Source organism: Rhodotorula toruloides (assembly GCF_000320785.1).
Source record: "Rhodotorula toruloides NP11 unplaced genomic scaffold Scaffold9, whole genome shotgun sequence".
Lineage (NCBI taxonomy): Eukaryota > Fungi > Basidiomycota > Microbotryomycetes > Sporidiobolales > Sporidiobolaceae > Rhodotorula > Rhodotorula toruloides.
The window spans coordinates 517,416-535,765 of record NW_015622969.1 but is presented as its reverse complement, the minus strand read 5'-3'; the positions used below and the strand labels follow the sequence as shown (position 1 = coordinate 535,765).

The following is an 18,350-nucleotide window of genomic DNA, read 5'->3' as shown; positions in this document are numbered from 1 at the left end:
CCCCACCTGCCGACCACTCGCGCCGCCAGAGCCTTTGTCGCCTCGTCTTCCTCGACTTCGCTCATCCGCCACCCCTCCGCCGACACCAGCCCACAATGGCCGACGCACAGCAAGAGGCGAACATTGCCGTCTGGAAGTGCGTCCCAGTTCCATCTGGGCATGTCCAGACTCGCGCGGTATCGCCGTTCACCCGCGAGCACACACCCGGACCGCAAACCCACTGACACGCCGCTCTCTGCCTCTGCTCCGGCTGTATGCGCTGATCCAACAGGATGAAGAAGCTCGGTACGTGTCGCTGCATCTTTTTGCCACGCCAGCGGGTCCGGGGAACGTGGTGCGGGCGCATGAGCTGACCCCATCACCTTGTCGTGTGCGTTCCGACGCCTGCAGTCCAGAGCTTGCAGGCTGCCCGAGGAGCAGGTGCGTTGCGTCTCTGCTTCACTTCAATTCACCTAGGGCTGACCCGCTCGACCCGCAGGCACTTCGATGATTTCCCTCATCGCCCCGCCTCGGTCCGTCTCCGTCGACCGTTCTGTTCCTTCCCGCCAGCTTCCCTGACTCACTTCTGTCATCCAACACAGCTCCCAGATCTCGCAGCTCCAGTCCATGTTGACGCAAGAGTACGGCACGGCGTCCAACATCAAGTCGCGCGTCAACCGTCTCTCCGTCCTGGCCGCCATCACCTCGACCCAGCAGAGGCTCAAGCTGTACTCTAAGGTCCCGCCCAACGGCTTGATCATCTACTGCGGTACCATCTTGACGGACGAGGGAAAGGAGAAGAAGGTGAGTTCGCATGCCATTCCGTTGTCCCTGCGGAAGTGACCGGACGCTTTCCTTCTCCACAGGTCAACATCGACTTCGAGCCCTTCAAGGTGTGTACCAGGTCTTCGACAGATGCGCCGGAGAGACGCGAGCTGACGCCGTGCCTCGCAGCCCATCAACACCTCGCTTTACCTCTGCGACAACAAGTTCCACACCGAGGCTCTCGCCGAGCTGCTCGAGTCGGACGCCAAGTTCGGCTTCATCGTGATGGACGGTAACGGCGCACTTTTCGGCACGCTTGCGGGCAACACGCGCGAGGTGATCCACAAGTTCTCGGTCGACCTGCCGAAGAAGCACGGTCGTGGTGGACAGTCTGCGCTCCGTTTCGCCCGTCTCCGTATGGAGAAGCGTCACAACTACGTTCGCAAGGTCGCCGAACTCGCTGTCCAGCACTTCATCACCGACGACAAGGTCAACGTCCAGGGACTCGTGCTTGCTGGTTCGGCAGACTTCAAGACGGAGCTCAACCAGTCCGACATGTTCGACCAGCGCCTCGTGGCAAAGGTCATCAAGGTCGTCGACGTGTCGTACGGAGGCGAGAACGGTTTCAACCAGGCTATCGAACTCGCGGCCGAGTCGCTCTCGAACGTCAAGTTCGTTCAGGAGAAGAAGTGGGTTCCGCGCGCATTGCTTGCCCTTTCCCCGATACTGAAGAGGCTTTGTGCGCAGGCTCATCTCGCGCTACTTCGACGAGATCTCGCACGACTCGGGCAAGTACTGCTTCGGTGTCGACGACACGCTCCGCGGTCTCGAGATGGGCGCCGTCGAGACCCTCATCGTCTGGGAGAACCTCGACGTCACTCGCCACGTCCTCCGCGACTCGCAGGGTGCCGAGCACGTCGTCCACACTCAGGCTCCTCCGCCCTCAGCTAGCAACAACAAGGCTGAGGCGGCTGTCGGCATCGCTGCCCTTAGCGAGACGGAGCGTGAGAAGTTCATCGACAAGGCGACGGGCCTCGAGATGGAGCAGGCGGCTGAGCCGGTCAACTTGCTCGAATGGCTCTCGGAGAAGTACAAGGACTTTGGTGCCGAGATTGAGATTGTCACGAACAAGTGCGTTGACATCGTCTGCTCCTTCACATTCACATCGCGCTGACTCGTCTTCGCGTCCCGCAGGTCGCAGGAGGGCTCGCAGTTCGTCAAGGGCTTCGGTGGCATCGGCGGTCTCCTCCGGTACAAGGTCGACTTTGCCGAGATTGCGGACGCGCTCGAGCAGGCGGACGAAGACGAGTTCTACGACTCGGACGAGGACTTTATCTGAACGGCGTGCGGCTCTCTTCCTTCTCTGGCCGTCGTCGACGCGCGGTTGGGAGACGGAGGGAGCGGGTGGCGCGGGCTTTCGTTGGTCCTTCGGGGCGACAAGAGTCGGCGTCTCGGAACGGGACGGAGCCTGAGTCGTCGCTTGTGCGGCGGAGGCATTGTCGTGAGTCTCGACGGTACCTACTCTGCCGCGGATTTCTCGCTAACCTTCTCCCGCTACGCAGCCCCACCTCCGCTGCCTCCAACTCAGTCCCCGTCGTCACCGTCCAGCCCGTCTCTCGCCCGTTTCAACCCCTCTCCCCCTCGTCGCCTCGTAATCTCTGCATCGATACCCATCCCCTCCCTCCTTCCCCTCCTCTCCCCGTGAATACCTACACCCTCTTTCCCGTATCGCTCGCTCGTTCTGTAGCATCAGCATTTCCCTCTGAAAAGGCGACACTGCTTTCTCTCGCCCATCTCGAGAGAGGTTCCCCCTGGGATCGCCAGCGAGATGACATCCCTTGCGAAGGTCGCCAGATCGGGAGCGTCGTCTCTCTCTTACCCTTTTGCTGCTGCTGCTGAATCTGCGAAAGATGGACAGCTCACGCTCGACGTCCAGCTCGCCCACGATGGCGTCGCCGCGCCCCTCTGCCGACGCTGCTCCTCGCAAGTCTGCCTCCTCGCCAGACCCGTCTCCCGCGAATCGACCTGGCGAGAACAGCGTCTCTGCCGAACCAAAGCACAAGACGCGGTCCTCACCCGCCCTCAAACCACCAGTCAGCTATCTTCGCCTCGTCTGGGAGTTCATCCTGGTGCTCGCCTTTCTCCCTTTCCACTTCGTCCTCTTCGCCCTCGTTCCTTCAAAGCGATGGAGACGTTCTTGGACGTTACTCGAAGCATCGATGATGCCAGCCGTCAAGCGCATCATGGGCGCGATGGACTTGTGCGGCTTCAAGATCTCGGCGAGAAGGACGGACAAGGAGCCGTCGCGCTGGTGGCTCAGGGTACGCTACGGCGTCGAGTTCGAGTGGGTCGAGGGCTTGAGAGGCGACTTCGTACAGGGCGTTGTGGACGACAAGGAGGTTCAGCCGGCCGAACGAGTTGGAATGTACAGCTGGCGGAGGAAGAATGCGCCCAGTAGTTCGGCTGGTCACCGTGAAGGGGACGGTTTGGTCGGGCTGTACTTGCATGGCGGAGGTTCGTCCAGTCTCCCGCTCGCAGCCTGTCATCGATGGGTTGCGCTGACCGTTCGAAGGAACAGCTTATACGCATAACTCAGCCCACCCGGGCGCGTCCAGCTCGAGCATCCCTTCCAAGCTGTTCAAAAAGGTGCGCATTCCTTGAAGCAGAGCCAAGAGGTCTCGCTGACATTCCGCCTTGCCAGCAACCTCGCTTCTCCTCGATGCACAGTATGTCTCCCGGGGCTATCATTGCGGTCTGCCGCTGACTTCGTGACTCACAGCTGCCGAGTACCGCCTCCTTCCCGACTATCCCGTCCCCGCTGCTCTCCAAGACGCTGCCGCGGTCTACCTCTCCCTCCTCCGTCGCGGCATCCGAGGCGAACAGATCGTCCTCCTTGGCGACTCCAGCGGCGGTCATCTTGCACTCGCCTTGACACGCTGGATCAAGGATACGTTTGCGAGTGGCAAGACGAGCGGAGATGGCTGGACGCTGGAACAGCCGGCTGGACTAGTCCTCTTTTCAGTGAGTCGCTTTTGACCTTCCTTGATGGCCCACTGAGAGCTGACTCCCCTCATCTTGTCAGCCTTGGGCAGATCCTTGTACGCTTACGCAACGTTTCTTTCGACCTTCGCAAGCTGACTCTCCCTCTCTCCCTCCGCACAGCTCACTCCTTTCTCGGCCACACTCCCGACTCTTACATCCCCCGCAAGAACTCCTGCGACTACCTCTTCGAAGTCGGCGCGTTCCGTCTGCACCTCGTCTCATCCCTCCTCGGCTCGCACCCCGAATCCTTCGTCAAGTCGCCCTACATGTCTCCCGGCGCCGCAGACGTCCCATCTGGCACGTTTGCTACCTTCCCGCCTTGCTTTGTGCACTACGGGACGGGCGAACGCTGTCAGGAAGAAGGGGAACGGTTGGTAAGGAACTTGAGGCGCGATGGAGTGAGAGTTGAGGTGGTCGTCACGGAGGATACGCCGCACGACTTGCTCCTGCTCGAGATGATCTGGAACAAGAAGCAGATCAAGCAGATCTGGGACGGAGCGGTTGACTTCGTGCAGACGTTATAGGCGTGTCAATCGCATCTCGCCTGCAAGGCGTCTCGCCATGACTCGCACTGTGATCGTCCGAGAGAGGGTCTACAGGAGATAGAGAACCACCGCGACTCCCGCAAAAGCGCCAGTCCAGCCAGCGCGCCAGCCAGCGACTCCTTTTCCGCCCGAACTGTGGCCCGACGACGCTGCGCTCGTCCCCGTGTTGGCCGGTCCCGCCGCCGTGAAGACTGTCTCGGTTTGCTGTCCTTGGACGGTCGTGCCGACCGTGTAGCTGGCTGCTGCGCGAGCGTACGAAGCGGCGATCGAGCTGGCAAGGGCGGCAGCGAGAGAACTGTTGTAGGCAGAAGCCACCGAGACGGAAGAAGCGGATGCTTGAGAGATGATTGACTGTACTTGGAGCGGGGTGTCGTAGCTGATGCTGTAGCTGATCGTGCTGAGGTAGGTGAAGCCGTTTGAATCGGTGCCGAGGGTGATTGCCTGAGCAGCACAATATCAGACAAAATGGTGGATCGATGCTAAGGTCAAAATGCTCACCTCGTTGGGCAGCGCGGTCTCTATGGTCGCCTGCATCGTCGTAGCCGGACGAGTAGCCGAAGAGGTCGAAGAGGTCGAAGGTGCGGCAAGGCTCGTCTTCGAGGCGGCGACTGCGCTAGACGAGCGCGTGTGTCCAATCATACCGCAGCCTTGGTCGAATACTGTGCGACAGTCGGGCGTCAGTGAGGCAGAGACGAACAGCGTGAAACCCGGCTTACAGTCTGCGACTCCGGCCGCAGCTGATTTTGCGTCTGCGCTCGACGAGCTGTCGGCTGCTACGCAAGTTGCGCAGCTACGAGCAAGCTTGAGTGAGCATTTGTCAGGATGGCTGCGGAGGGACTGACATACTCGCGCAAGTCGTCGCCGATGTCTTCGCACAGGCAGGAAATGGTCGTCTCGAGCGAGAACGTCGCCGCGATCTCGAAGCCGCACTGCAGACGACGATCTTCAGCCTGCATGTTCAGGGGTACAGAATGAACGGGGCGCACCTCGGCTGAAGAGAGGAGCCAGCCAGCACAGCTCGCTGGGCAAGTAACCGCGTTCGAAGCAATGATCTCGAGCGACGTCCAGATCTGGCTCAGAAGCGAGTCGTCCTGACGAGCATGGAGCGTCCGAGGGATGTGCTCACGAGCCAGGACGACGGGACTCGCTGCAGAACAGGCAGGGTCAGTCAACAGGAGGCGAACGTCGAGACGAGCGCAAGACGCACCTGCCAACAGCAGGACCGGCCAGTGGGACCCGAGCATGTATGAAGCGAGAAGTAGAGCGGAACTCGTAGGGAGATCGCGCTGAAGGAGGAAGAAAGAGGGGCGGGCGGACGAGCCAAGACGAGCACAGCGACAGGTCCGGCGGACCCCGCGGAGGCGTTACAAGCGGGCTGATGCCCGCCGCGAGCGCAGACCGTGGAATGTCGAGAATAGCAACACCGCGCGTCCGCGAACTTGCCGCAAACGAAGGGCGTAACTTAGGGTGAAGCGCGACGCGAGAGTCGAAGAGTCGTGGTGATGGCGCGAAAGACCGCGTTGCCGTTCACCTACTCAGGCCTCTCCTCCCGAGCCCGCGCCTCCTTCTCCTGCATTCCCGCCTTCTCCATCAGCTCCAGTCGTGGCACCCTTTCGTCGCCGTCTCCGCTTCTTCTTCTCGCCTCCGTCGCCTCGCGCCGCCAAGCTGACCACCTTCCCGTCCTCCTCCCTCTGCCTTTTCTGCTCTCTCAAGTCGCCACCATCCTCCTCACGCTCGCGCTTGCTCGGCCGCCGTCCCGCACTCGGATCAGCCGGCTTCGCCTTCTTCTTCTTGACGCTGAGCGGGTTCGGTCCGCTCGGTCCTTTCCGCTTCTTCTTCTTCGGCGGCTCTGCTGCACCCTCGGAAGCGGCGGCAGAGGGATCGGCGGGAGGGGCAGACGTCGCAGCGACGGGGTCGGCGGAAGGAAGGGGTTTGCCGGTAATGACCGCGAGCTCTTCGGCGGAAACGTGCAGCTTGCTCTCCTCCATCTGCGGATGTGGTTCGTGTCAGTCGAGTCGGAAGCGCCAGAGGCGAAACTTGAGCGCGCGATAGAAGCGGAGCAGCCTCCGGAGAGCAACGCGAGAAGCGAGGCGAAACGCACCCTTCGCTTTTTCGCTAGCGTCTGATTCGACGGCGACTCTAGCAGCATGACACTCCGTGCGATGTAGATGATTGGCGAGCCCGGGACGGCGCGGAGCGATTCTCGAAGAGGGAGGGACTGCGTAGCGAAGACGTAGCGGTTCTTGTTCTCGGTTCCTGCCGGCGGGATTGTCAGCGATCTGGCTTGGACAATGCATCTCCAAGCCTGAACTCACCCGCCATTGCCAGCATGCACTCGTCCTCTGGCCTCGCTTTGAAGTGGTTGCACTTTCGTCGCTCGAAACCCTTCGCCGCATCAACCGCCGCCTGCGCCTCTGCACCCGCATCGTAAAGCGCCTGAATGCAACATTGGGTGATCACTGCGAAGGGGAGCTGGTGTGAGCTTGAAGAACCGGCAGACGGGAGAGGTGGAAGAACGCACTCGGCTTGACCGCTCCCTGCAAGACGTCATGCAAGCGAGCCATAATATCCATCTTCTGCTTGACGCATGACTGCAGAAAGGCGGCGTCGACTGTACAGGCGAGACGGAGGGTCAGCATCGCCTCCTCGAGGAGATGAAGGGTCGAGTGTGGGCACGGTTGCCCGCCGGAAGCTGATAGCGCACCAAGTAACTGGTATGGCTCACTGAAAGCGTACAAACTCACTCGTCAGCCCTACGTGACCCTGCATCGCGAAGTAGGCGGACTCACCGGAAGCCAAACGAGCTCTGGTAGAGCTGCATCGCGCGGCGGTACGACTTGATGCGCTTGTTCTTCATGGCTGCAGAAGGGTCCTAGCGAGTCGCAGGCGATGTTCAGAGGCAGCACGAGCGGGTGTGAGCGACAGAAACGAGGTGTTCTTGTCCAAGCTGTTTCCGCTTCGCTGAGTGAAGGTCAACCTCCGTCATCGAGCTTCATTCGGCGCAAGCGAGGAATCAGACCTTCAGAAAATAGTTCATTTGCTGTTGACGAGACAGGTGAGCCGGAAGAACCGGTTGAAACGAGTTGCTTCCTTCTCTTCCTCCAGAGGCCCGTCGCCAGGCGCAATTAATGGGGTCTATGCACGTGCGAAGTAATGCGTGGAGCCATACAAGCCCGAAGGAAGCAGTCTAGACACCTTCGCCAACGTTCTCTGGGACGTAGCCCAGTCCCTCTCGCTCAGCCCATTCCTCAACCAGCTTCCTCGCCCATGCTACCTGATGTGCGACCCACGCGTTCGTCCCTCGTCCAAGCTCGGCCGGCCAGGCGAACCTGCAGGGTCGGTTCGGGAGGATGAACGCTGAAGGATGCGAACTCGGACTGTCGCCTGGATCGAGGGTACAGAGAACCCATGTCTCGGGGAAGGAGGTGGAGAGGAATGCGGGTGAGAGAATGGTGCAAGAGTCGTCGTAGAGTCGCTGGAAGCGGAAGAGTTCGGGCGAGGCGCGGAGGAAGGACCGGAGGAAGTCTTCGTAGGGTTTCGTGCCGGACAGGGCGGCGGAAGATGGCGGTGGAGGGTGGCTCGTGGCGCCTGACGCGGTTGAAGGCGATGCCGTTGTTACGGGAGAGTCAGTCGCAGCGGTCGAAGCTGGCGAAGCGGCAGAGTGATCGGGCGGCGGTAAGGGCGGCGGAGGGGGAGGTGGGCCGGGTGGTCGCGGTGGGAGGGTGGCGGCAGAGGAGGAAGAGGGTGCGCTCGAGGCGCTCGGTCGGTGATATGAGAGCTGCGTGCCTCTGAAGTTGAGCGCCTTCTGCTCGTGCATCGAGGTCGTGAAGACAGCTATCGCCTCCATGCGGGTGCTGCCGCACGAGGAGGTGAGCGACAACGTCAATGGCGGCCAAAAAGAACGCTAACGCACCACAGGCCGACGACGAGTGCAACGTTCTCCTTCTCTGCCATCTTGCGGACGAACGAGATCAACCCGAACCCGCTCTCCCACTGCTGCACGTTGCAGTTCCGGTTCGCCGCGTCGTCGCACCAGAACGAGTAGATGTAGAGAAGGATGGAGTCGATGTGGTGAGCGAGGGCGCGGAGGATGTCTTTGCGCGAGGGGTGAGGCGTGCGAGCAATGGCGTCGCCTGCGTGCTTGAGCTTGCGTCCGTGGTCGCGACACCTGCGAGGCAGCAGTCATGTCAGCTCGACGAGACGCCGAGCTATCGTGGATACGCACTGTGCAGCCAGCTTCCGCAGCCGTTCCTTCGGCCACTCCTTCCGCCATTCTGCTTCGCGATCAACACGAGGCGAGCCGAGCATAGGCGAGCCTTTCGGCAGAGACAGTCTTGCCGATGCTGGCCGGGGCGAGTTGCGCAAGTCGGGCGTAGACGGCTTCAGGTCTGAAGGAAGAGCGGCTGGAGGAGGGGGTGGTGGACGGCCTGGCGGAGCTGGAGGAGGCGGAGGAGCCGGTCGCGGGCGCCTGAAGCACAAAGTATGAGCCTTCTGCACCTCATTGTGCAGCTCGTTTGGCACGCACTTGGCTGCAACTTCGTCAAGCCCCTCCTCGAAACCCAGTCCGATGGTAGGCCGCTGTGACGGCTCCTCTCCATTTCGGTGTCCGTCCTCCTCATGCTTTCTCTCCAGCGGTGCTGGCTCGACTTTGATAGGCGAGGCTGGCCGCGAGGGCGGAGGAGAAGGGAGGTCCGGCGAGAGAAGTGGGGGAAGAGAGCGCAAGATCTGTGTATACCGGACGAGCGAAGCTGTGAGCCTCCGCAGCTCATCTAGATAGGTTACTTGAAGGGTTGCGCGCACTTGCAGGACCTCCAAGTCTTCCGCCGTCGACATCTTGTCTCCCCACCTCTTCGACTGATGAAGACGAGACGGCGAGAGAGGACCTCGTGGCAGGATCCGCAAAACCAGCGTAGCTCTGGAAGTCCAATATGAGCCGGTGTAAAGCTTGGCCAAGCGATATCAGCGAGCGGGCAAGGTGGTCGAAGTGGAGCAGCTCCTTGTCCTCCTCCTCTTCCTCTAGTCTGGCTAGCACCTCTCGCGGGGCTCGTTGCTACCTCCAAGATATACAGCAGCTGTCCATCTATCATGGCGCACACTGGTCAGCCTGTCTCGAGTATGTCCTGTCGCTGTTTCGTCTGTTCCTCCCGTACTGATCCCACGCAGTCTCCGTCCATCCCGACTTGCGGGACGACTGGACGGCCCTCGTCAATGCTGTCGAGCTGTTCATCTCGAATGACCCAGGTTGTCGGGAGTACACTCGCACACGCGCCTACGCCCTCTTCCCGCCTCCCTTCGTCACGCCAGACTGGCCCGCCGTCCAGCATGCCCTCGTAACCCAGTTCGGCGCCGAGCAAGGCGACGATCAAGCTGGCATCGAGACCGGAGTGTACGGCGCCGCGTACATAGCCGGTGTCCTCAAGAAGACCCTCGTTCCCGACGACCGACTCTGCATGCATGCGATCAAGGTCTGGCTCCGCCGGTTCACAAACGCCCTGGAATCTTGCAAGTACGTCCGTCTCGTCTAGATGCTTATGAGCGAGTTCTGACGTCAGTCCTTATCAGCACGCGCATCGTCCAGCCCAACAAAATAGCCTCGCCGACGCCCTCGACCCGCGACGCTTTCGCCGCGACCGCCGTAGCCCTTACTGCGACATCATCCGCATCTTACAAAGTGGGAGAATCTAGTTCATCACTTGTTCGCACGCCGTCAAACTCGAGCTCCACCTCGAGCGACTCGACAGACGCTTCGCAAAAAGGCCGCAACGCGGAGTCTCCGACGCCGTTCTCAACGCCAGAATCACTTGACGAGCGGACGACTCGCCAGGCGCGCCATGCGAGCGCACCTTCGCCTTCGCCGAAGCCTGAAGTCAAGCTCGAGGACGTTGCGCTCGACCCCATCGTCCGGCCAATCGCCACGACACGGCTCTTACGACCCAAGACGGAAGAATTGGGACCTGTACCTGCCCTTAACGATGGGCGAAGACGATCGTCACGGTTGACGCGCTCGAGATCGCCTTCGCCCGACCTCGAAGACACCAAGGCATGCCATTCCGTCGTCTCTACTTCGAACCTGACTTACACTACCGAACTCACAGCCTTTCGCTTCCCCTGTGCCTGCTCGGAAGAAGCGACAGACCGCAGCAGCATCTCCGTCGCCTCCGCCATTGCCGCAGTTCGGAGCACCCCAGGTCTGTTGCCCTGACGCTTCTCATTGTGCGCGCCAAGAACTGATCGGCCAGCCGCTCGTGCAGACGTCCGCCGCTCAGTATTTCGCCTCCGTCTTGAAAGGCTTTCGCGGCCTCGATGGCCTCGACCTCGAGCCCGACGCACCCCTCCGCAACCCTCGCCTGGCTGCTCTCGACTGTGCCTTCAAGCACAGGTCCATAGCCGGACCAAAGGTGCAGGCCATGTTTCACGGCTTCTCCGACAACGGCTACGAGGCGTCGCGAAACTTTGTCGCCATCTGGCCGAAGCACAACCTTTGCGCACCGGACACCTTCGCCTACGGTCGACCGATCGCCATTCTTGCAGACGAGGACAAGCTCAAACAATACATCGAGGTCATCGTGCCACCGCATCGCTCGGCCGACGAGGCCAGACCGCTCAAACGGTGCAAACCCGTTGATGCGCCCGAGTGAGTCCAAGTCCTCCTCGGCAAGGAATTGAAGAATGGCACATGGTGGCAGTATAAGGGATGGGCGCGAATCGCGTATGACGGCCGGACGGCGTCGACCGGTTTCGAGCTGCCGACCGGACCTGGCGCGTTCGACTCGCTGCATCCCGACCTACAGACCGCTCTTGTAGAGCGGACTAAGGACAAGATGTTCGATTCGCTGCAGGACTGGGGCTTCAAAAGTGGACGAGACGGACGCATCACGGTCAACAGCATGAGGCGGGACTTGCAGCTGGGCAAAGCGGGTTCTTTCGTCGTTCGCTTCCTGATCCTTCGTTTTGTGGACTTTGACCAAGATGCGTATGACGGGTGGGACGCGGCGCGGCGTAGTACGGGGTCGTGATCTTTCAAAGGGCGTTGTGCATCGTGACATGATTCTCCGAGGGCGAAGGCGGGCTGCTCACGCATAAGCGGGCAGGCGAAGTCTGAGAGCGAAGAAGAGCGTGGGAAGAAATGATGCAGGTTGCAAGACGAGGCAGAGGACGAGAGGGAAGACAACAAAGAAGGACGAAACGGCGACAGAACAAGGCAGCGAGTACGCAGCTGCGACCCGAAGACTAAAAGACAATGAAGGGATCTAAGGGACAGCGCAATGGGCGAGAGGAGAACAGTCGTGCGAGGCAGGCTTTTCACGCCTCGTCCTCGGGAATGCGGAAGGTCGACGCAAACATCGGCTCGTCCGCGAGGTGCCGTGCGATGGTGTCGTAGACGTGGAGGAGGAGGTGAGGGAAGCGCGTCGTGAAGTAGGAGAGGAAGCCGCCTGGGAGGTCGCCAAGCGCGCGCTGGACGCTCTCGGGCAAGTCTTGGTAGTGGTGTTTCTGCGCGGGCAACGCGCTCAGTCTTGCAGACGGGGTATCGTGTGAGCAAGGAACGCACCTTGTTGCGAAGGACGCGCAGCAGATCCCGCACGCTCGCGCCATCGTACTTCCTGTACTTGCCGAGGTTCTCGAGGAAGGTCCGGTCGAGCGCCTTCTGCCAGTCGTCGCCGACGATCTCGCGAGCTCGACTCTCGAGAGTGACGAGTGTCGAGGTGGGAGGGTCGCGGTCCATGATCTCGAAGCGGTCGGAGGCGTCGCAGATGAAGAGGAGGCGTTTCTGGGCATTCCAGAAGAAGGGGTGGAGGAGGACGGCGTCGGCGGTCGGGCTAAAGGGGACCGAACAAGATCAGCAGACGACCCCACACGACCTCAAGAAGCGAACGCACCGCTCCCTCGGGTCGGTCGCGACCATCCGCAAAATCAAGTCCTGCACCTCGACCGCTTCCTCGCCGAGTCCGTCGAGCCGGTCTAGGCTAGCCTTGCCGTTCAAGATGTTCATCTCGCGCTCGTACCGCCCACCGAACGGGTGGTCACCGCGCGTAAGGACGTAGTAGAAGATGCAGCCGAGGGAGAAGATGTCGATTGAGCGGGTGAGGCGCATGCTCGGGTCGGTGGTCGTCAGGCCGGCGAGTGTCGTCGAGGAGCCACCTGACCCTGCGCTCGCCGAAGACGTGCCAGTTGCGCCCTCGTTCGGGTCGACGAGTCCGCGCAGGACCTCCGGCGCGCGGTAGCCGAACGAGCCTGCGGCATGGTTGACGGTCTGCTGGAAGGACGACTCGTCGACGTCGAGTTTCTTGCAGAGCCCAAAGTCGGAGATGAGCATGCGCAAGCCGGGCTGACCGCGCTTTGCGGTCGAGACGAGGATGTTCTGCGGCTTGATGTCGCGGTGAACGATCTTGAGCGAGTGAAGGTGGCGCAGGCCCGACGTGATTTGCTTGAGCGCCTTCTTCGGGTCGAGTTGGCGCAAGAGGTCAGGAAAGGCGGAGGGCTGGTCGACAAGGTCGAAGAGCGAAGCGGGGCAGAGCTCGAGGGCGATGTAGAGGAACGTCTCGCGCTGCTCCTTGCAGAAGTAGCGGATGACGTGCGGGTGGTCGTCCGACTCTTGCAGAAGGTTGACTTCGTGCGCGGCGATCGTGACGAAGTCCTTCAGCAGGCGCTTGACGGCGACCGCTCGACCCTGGAACTCGCCGCGCAGGACGACCGTGCCGTGCGAGCCGTAGCCTGCGAAGTGACGTCAGCTCGTCGGACGGGCCAAGTGAGCGGAAGCGAGCGTACCGAGGATCTCCTCACTGACCGCAAGACCGCCGACGGCCTGCGGGTCGAGCCTCGCGCTCTTCGCGACCGCATCGACCTCTCTGCCCACTCCAGCCGCCGAAATCGGCGCACTCGCACCCGCCACATCCCCATCGACGCCCTTCCCATCCACATCAACCTGCGCACTCGCGCCCACAGCTCCTTCCTCCGAATCATCCGCCGTTTCATCCCTCGTCTCCCTCTCACTCAACGTAATCCCCTCAAGCAAATCCTTCTCATCCACCGCACCAACCGCGACATCGTCCATTCCCTGCCCGTTCTTCGCCTTCTTCTTCTTCGCGCCCCGTCTGCGCCGCTGGCGTTTCCGAGGCGGAGTACCCGGCGCACCGCCGGGTGCGACTGAGGGAGGCGCGCTGTCGGAGTCGGCGCCGTCATCTGCTTGGTCTGGCAGTTCGACGGAGGAACCGAGGGAAGGAGAGGCGTTGAGGAGGTCCTCGGTGTCGTCCGAATCGAGCAGGGCGGACGGAGGGAGAGGCGGGAGGTCCTTGAGTGTCGAGGAGAGCGGGAAGGCAGGAGCGAGGGAAAGAGAGGACGCGCGAGCGCGGGCGGGAGTCGAAGCGCCAGATGCGCTGCTGCTCGAAAGCGGGGCGAAAGAGAGGTTCGTCGGTGTAGGCGGTGTCGAAGGCGAGCGTTTCCTTGGCCCTTCGACAGGCGGCGCAGGCGCAACAGACGGTACCGCAACCGCCGTCACGCCCCTCACGCTCGCAAAGTCAAGTCCGTTCGACTGGACCGCTCCTCCACGCGGCGTATCAGTCCCGCTCGCTTCTCCACCACTCGCTCCGGCCGGAGCCTGCTGCTTCTTCCCCCTGCCCCTCGTGCGTCTCCCACTCCTCCTCTTTCCCTCTCCCTCGTTCTTCCCCTCCTCCCCTACTTTCCTCCAGCGACTCCACCACCACCCAACCAGCACAAGTACCATCACTCCGACCGTCAGTCTGCCACCTGCGAGGACTTCTCCGTGTCCGCTCAATTCGCGCATGACGGATGAGGAGGACAGACGAGCGAGGAGGGTCGAGGAGCCTGGTAAGTGAGGCGTGCGGCGGTTTGGAGTCGAGAGCGAATCGTGGGGCGATGAAGGGGAGGGGACGGAGGATGAGGGCGCGGCGTCGATCAGGAGCGGCTCGGTGGGAGCGTCGATAGTTGCGTCAAGGGGCGAAGCGGGCGGAGGATGCAAGAGTCGGTGTCGGCCGATGATGCAGTCGACACCACGACAAGGCTTGGGCTTCTCCTTCACCTCCTCGCTTCTCTCATCCGCCTCCTGCGCCTCCGCCCCCAGCCCCGCCTTTGCAGCCTCCGCCACCTGCGCAAACGGCACAAGCGGAAACCTATCCCTACTCATGGCGAACAACTGTTCCTCTCCCGTCGCAGGGGAGACGACTCGTCCGATGAAGGTCGCGGCGGGTTCTTGCTGGAGGACGGAGAAGTCGAGTGGGAGGTCGGGGACGAGTAAGGGGTGCGGTTGTTCGAACATGACGGGGTGGGGGTCTGCGCCTTCGAGCGAGGGCAAGGAGGTAGAGGCGAAGGGAACGACAACATCGAAGACGCTGACGACGGGCGCTTCAAAGTCGATGCTCCATTGTACGCCAGATTGGCCCGCTCGGAAACAGACGAGCGAGCCGTCGTGCATCGGCTGGAGGTAGAGCGAGTCCGGTGTGCGGGTCCAGGTGGATTGCGAGGGGTAGGTGCCGGATGATGCGGGAGTCGAGGCGTGTGGGAGGGCGGAGGAGGTGTAGGTCGTGTAGGAGAGGGTTTGTAGGGGCTGTGACGAGCTCGTGTCGTAGATCGAGAGGTGGTATTCTGTGCGAGGGCGAGGGTGAGCCGACGATACGAGAGCACGAGCGAAACACAACGCACCTGTTCGGGCCATGTACAGCAAGTCGTCTGGCCGCTTCGCAATGTCCTCCTCGCAATCCTGCTCCGCCGCCCTCGCACCCGCCGTCAACTCGTCCCCCTCATCCCACTCGCACCACCCCGCATTGCTCCCAAATACGCCGACGAGCCTTCCAGTCTTCAAGTCGACCCCGACAAACTTTGTGTTCTTGCTCGCCGAGAACATGCGGCTCGAGTCGCCTGGGAAGCGGAAGGGCGAGAGGGTGACGAGTTCTTGCATCGAGAGGGGAAGCTTGTCCAGTCCGCCCGAGGAGCGCGAGTAGACGTAGATGTCGCCCGACCCGCTCGGTTCGATAATGTACGTCTCGTCGTCGTCTTCGTCTGCGGCGTCCACGGAGATGACGCTCGTCTCGTTCGACATGACCGTCGAGCGGGAAGAGCTGGCTGTTGGAGGAGCGCGGCGTTTCCTGCTCACGCTCTTGACGAGTGGTCCGCCGACTGCGTCTCCCGCCCCGCTCCGTCTCCGCCGTTCCTCCGCCGACCCTCGCCCGACTCCACCGAGCGCAATCCCTCCATCGTCATGCAACGTCCAGACCCACTGGCCCGTCTCGCGCTTCAACGCATGCACCTGCCCGTCGACCGTAACCACCAACACGAGCTGGGACAACGTGAACCCGGCTTCGTCTCCCTCTGCGGCATCGTTCTCGGGTCGCGCTGGCAACGGAGGCGGTCTCAAGGGCGCGTTGAACCTCACGCCTCGAATGGCATCGGGAAGTCGGTCTTGGTGCTGCGCCTTTGAGCGGTCCCTCAGATGCGCCGGTAGGGCTGCCGGATCTCGTCCACCAGCTGCTTGGTCGTGTCTCGGAGCGAGTGCGGCGGGTTCAGGCGCTGCGTTGGTTGAAGATGGGCCTAGCGAGCCGAGTGCGAGGAAGGGGGAGGTGAGGTGCGAGAGCGGGGTGCGGCGCGCGGTTGGGGGCATGGCCAGGGAGTGAGGGACTCCCTGGGTGGAGTTGGTGCAGTCACAGCGCAGTCCTGGTCAAGCTGGGGAGTAGTAGTCGAGCGAGAGAGATGGATGCAATCAAGACAATGCGAGGGCTCGTCCGCCGCCTTCCTTCGCTACTTTCTGGACTCCAGTGAGTGTACGAGTGTATGAAAGGGCACTGTGTCCTTCTCCCGAGCCAGCCGAGCGAGTGCCGGGTGAGATTGCAAGTTGTAATGGTCTGAATACAATCTCGTTGCAATGGTTTCAACATTACCCCACAGCACCGCCTTGCGAAGGTCAAATCGTCACCGCGCTCGCCTCGCCTCGTCCTCGGGCTCGTCCTCGTCCTTTGCTCTCTTGCTCTTCGTTTTAGCTCACACTGGCTTATCTCGTCAGACGCACTCACCACCTCACCCGCACACACTTCTTCCACTCGAGGTGCGCTGCCCTTCCCGCTCCTCCGCGTCGACTGCTGACACTCACGCGACGTCGAAACAGCACTCGCATCATGGGATCCGACGCAAAAGTCATCACCGCCTACCCCAACTTCTCCCCCGACAAGGTGCGCTTCTGTCCCCTTCACCTCGTCCTCGACGTCAGGACTCTACAACTCACGCTTGCCGCCCTCTTGCGCGACGATGACAGTTTGAGCAGAAGCTCCCCGGTCGTGACCTCGACATGTCGCCCCTCGCCGAGCACACCAAGGTGCGTCCTGTTGCATCCTTCCTTCTCTTCCGCTCCTTGACACTTCTCCTCGCAGGTCGAGCGCTGGCACCGCGGCGAGCCCCGCCTCGAGGAGTACGTCGGCTCGGGCAAGCTCAAGGACAAGGCGGCGCTCATCACGGGTGGAGACTCGGGAATCGGAAAGACTGTCGCAGTGTTCTTTGCGCGCGAGGGGGCCGACATCACCATCAACTACCTCCCCCAGGAGGAGGACGAGTGCGTTCCCAGTCCCTCTCTTACCTTTCCGACCTGGGAGAACCGCTGACGATCGAGCGGAACGCAGTGCTCAAAACACGAAGAAGCTCGTTGAAGAGGCGGGCAAGAAGTGCCTTCTCGTCCCGGGCGACCTCCGCACGCAAGAGTTCCGCGAAAGCATGATCGAGAAGCACATGAGGGAGTACGGCGCGCTCGACATCCTCGTCAACAAGTGAGTTTGGGTCGCTTCGACGCGGGTTGGACTTGCGAAGGCGGACGTCGAGTTTCGATGCCGCTCCTGCGCGTCGACATCTAGTTGGACTGCGCTAATGCCGTCGTGTTCTCCAGCGCCTCGCAGCAAATCCAGTGCCAGGACCTCGCCGAAATTGACGTGGGTTGCTCACTTCTGCCCCCTCTCCCTCCGACTCTCGCTGACTCTTCTCCTCCACCGGCTCGCAGATGAACAACGTCGAGGACACCTTCCGCTGCAACATCATCCAGTACATCGGCGTCTCAAAGTGCGCTCTTCTTCCCTCCCTTCCATGCGCCCATGTCGTGAGCTTACCTGTCTTCAACCCGTCTCGCAGGGCCGCCCTCCCGCACATGAAGCGCGGAGATGTGATCATCAACACCACCTCCGTCACGGCCTACGTTCGTCCCGAAGTCCTGTCCCTGCGCACGGAAAATCGCTGACATCTCGTTCGCGACGTGCCCGCTTGACCTTCTTTTGGAGAGCAGAAGGGCAGCGCTGGCATGCTCGACTACGTACGTCCATCATTCGCTGCTTCACATCTCTCGACCAGTCGTCGTCGCTGACTCGCCTTCGCTCTGCCTTCTTCCCCTCGTCTCGCAGTCGGCCACCAAGGGCGCCATCACGACCTTCACCAAGTCTCTCGCGACCCAAATCCTCCCGAAAGCCATCCGCGTCGTCGGCGTCGCGTGTGTCTTCCTCCTCCCTCTCGTCCCTCGCGAGACTAACTCGCTTCGCTCGCTCCCTCGCAGTCCCGGCCCAGTCTACACCCCCCTCCAACCCGCCTCGCGCCCCAAAGAGCAGATGGAAGACTGGAGCGTCGGGTCATCGTCGCTTATTCACGGGCGTGTTGCGCAGCCGGCGGAGTTGGGAGAGGTGCGTCTTACTTTGCGCAACTGCACCCAGTCTCACTGTGACAGAGCGGATGCTTATTATGTGAGGAGCGCCGCAGAGTTACGTTTACTGCGCGACGTCCGAGATCCTGACGGGCCAGGTCGTCCACCCCAACTCGGTACGCTTCGATTCTCCATCTCTCTCTTCCTCCTCCGCCAGTCTCTCTACCGTTCTCGAGCGCGTGCTAACGACCCACTTCCATGTTTGTAGGGCCAGTACCTCGTCTAAGCCCCTCTCGCTTCCGCTCCGCTTGATCCCATCGTACATTCTTCTCGTCTGCCTCGCCTCATCGCATAGTAGCTCCCTTCGTGACGCAAAATTGTAAAAACGTAGCTGAAGCAGT

At 61.6% G+C, this 18,350-nt stretch overlaps 8 protein-coding genes across 8 annotated transcripts; 4 read left to right on the top strand and 4 right to left on the bottom strand.

The window, feature by feature from the left end:
* Window positions 1–95: 95 nt before the first annotated feature.
* On the top strand, window positions 96–2,083 carry RHTO_08138 (peptide chain release factor eRF subunit 1; the record flags this gene model as incomplete). The annotated part of the gene is made up of 9 exons (XM_016421792.1): window positions 96–136; window positions 272–285; window positions 391–420; window positions 479–512; window positions 582–783; window positions 846–872; window positions 934–1,433; window positions 1,492–1,875; window positions 1,939–2,083. 9 exons carry the CDS (start codon window positions 96–98, stop codon window positions 2,081–2,083), a joined length of 1,377 nt encoding a protein of 458 aa, XP_016273904.1.
* Window positions 2,084–2,654: 571 nt separating this feature from the next.
* RHTO_08137 (alpha/beta hydrolase fold-4 domain containing protein) lies at window positions 2,655–4,310 on the top strand (the record flags this gene model as incomplete). Its single annotated transcript, XM_016421791.1, has 6 exons — window positions 2,655–3,258; window positions 3,323–3,390; window positions 3,446–3,470; window positions 3,524–3,765; window positions 3,827–3,842; window positions 3,907–4,310. 6 exons carry the CDS (start codon window positions 2,655–2,657, stop codon window positions 4,308–4,310), a joined length of 1,359 nt encoding a protein of 452 aa, XP_016273903.1.
* Window positions 4,311–4,379: 69 nt separating this feature from the next.
* RHTO_08136 (uncharacterized protein) lies at window positions 4,380–5,575 on the bottom strand (the record flags this gene model as incomplete). Its single annotated transcript, XM_016421790.1, has 6 exons — window positions 4,380–4,772; window positions 4,830–4,990; window positions 5,048–5,121; window positions 5,178–5,260; window positions 5,318–5,478; window positions 5,539–5,575. The coding sequence occupies 6 exons, from the start codon at window positions 5,573–5,575 to the stop codon at window positions 4,380–4,382; spliced, it is 909 nt and encodes a 302-aa protein (XP_016273902.1).
* Window positions 5,576–5,866: 291 nt separating this feature from the next.
* Window positions 5,867–7,188, bottom strand: RHTO_08135 (rRNA processing protein; the record flags this gene model as incomplete). Its single annotated transcript, XM_016421789.1, has 6 exons — window positions 5,867–6,319; window positions 6,433–6,587; window positions 6,647–6,790; window positions 6,853–6,942; window positions 7,036–7,055; window positions 7,121–7,188. 6 exons carry the CDS (start codon window positions 7,186–7,188, stop codon window positions 5,867–5,869), a joined length of 930 nt encoding a protein of 309 aa, XP_016273901.1.
* Window positions 7,189–7,518: 330 nt separating this feature from the next.
* On the bottom strand, window positions 7,519–9,164 carry RHTO_08134 (uncharacterized protein; the record flags this gene model as incomplete). The annotated part of the gene is made up of 5 exons (XM_016421788.1): window positions 7,519–8,185; window positions 8,245–8,499; window positions 8,557–8,799; window positions 8,857–9,056; window positions 9,132–9,164. 5 exons carry the CDS (start codon window positions 9,162–9,164, stop codon window positions 7,519–7,521), a joined length of 1,398 nt encoding a protein of 465 aa, XP_016273900.1.
* Window positions 9,165–9,416: 252 nt separating this feature from the next.
* RHTO_08133 (uncharacterized protein) lies at window positions 9,417–10,969 on the top strand (the record flags this gene model as incomplete). Its single annotated transcript, XM_016421787.1, has 5 exons — window positions 9,417–9,444; window positions 9,495–9,837; window positions 9,894–10,371; window positions 10,427–10,519; window positions 10,583–10,969. 5 exons carry the CDS (start codon window positions 9,417–9,419, stop codon window positions 10,967–10,969), a joined length of 1,329 nt encoding a protein of 442 aa, XP_016273899.1.
* A 664-nt stretch (window positions 10,970–11,633) lies between these two features.
* Window positions 11,634–15,942, bottom strand: RHTO_08132 (serine/threonine-protein kinase/endoribonuclease IRE1; the record flags this gene model as incomplete). Its single annotated transcript, XM_016421786.1, has 5 exons — window positions 11,634–11,822; window positions 11,881–12,148; window positions 12,209–13,043; window positions 13,098–14,930; window positions 14,988–15,942. The coding sequence occupies 5 exons, from the start codon at window positions 15,940–15,942 to the stop codon at window positions 11,634–11,636; spliced, it is 4,080 nt and encodes a 1,359-aa protein (XP_016273898.1).
* Window positions 15,943–16,453: 511 nt separating this feature from the next.
* RHTO_08131 (short-chain dehydrogenase/reductase SDR family protein) lies at window positions 16,454–18,235 on the top strand (the record flags this gene model as incomplete). Its single annotated transcript, XM_016421785.1, has 12 exons — window positions 16,454–16,507; window positions 16,591–16,650; window positions 16,706–16,884; window positions 16,952–17,095; window positions 17,212–17,254; window positions 17,323–17,381; window positions 17,451–17,514; window positions 17,602–17,628; window positions 17,717–17,802; window positions 17,866–17,989; window positions 18,066–18,125; window positions 18,218–18,235. 12 exons carry the CDS (start codon window positions 16,454–16,456, stop codon window positions 18,233–18,235), a joined length of 918 nt encoding a protein of 305 aa, XP_016273897.1.
* Window positions 18,236–18,350: the final 115 nt, after the last annotated feature.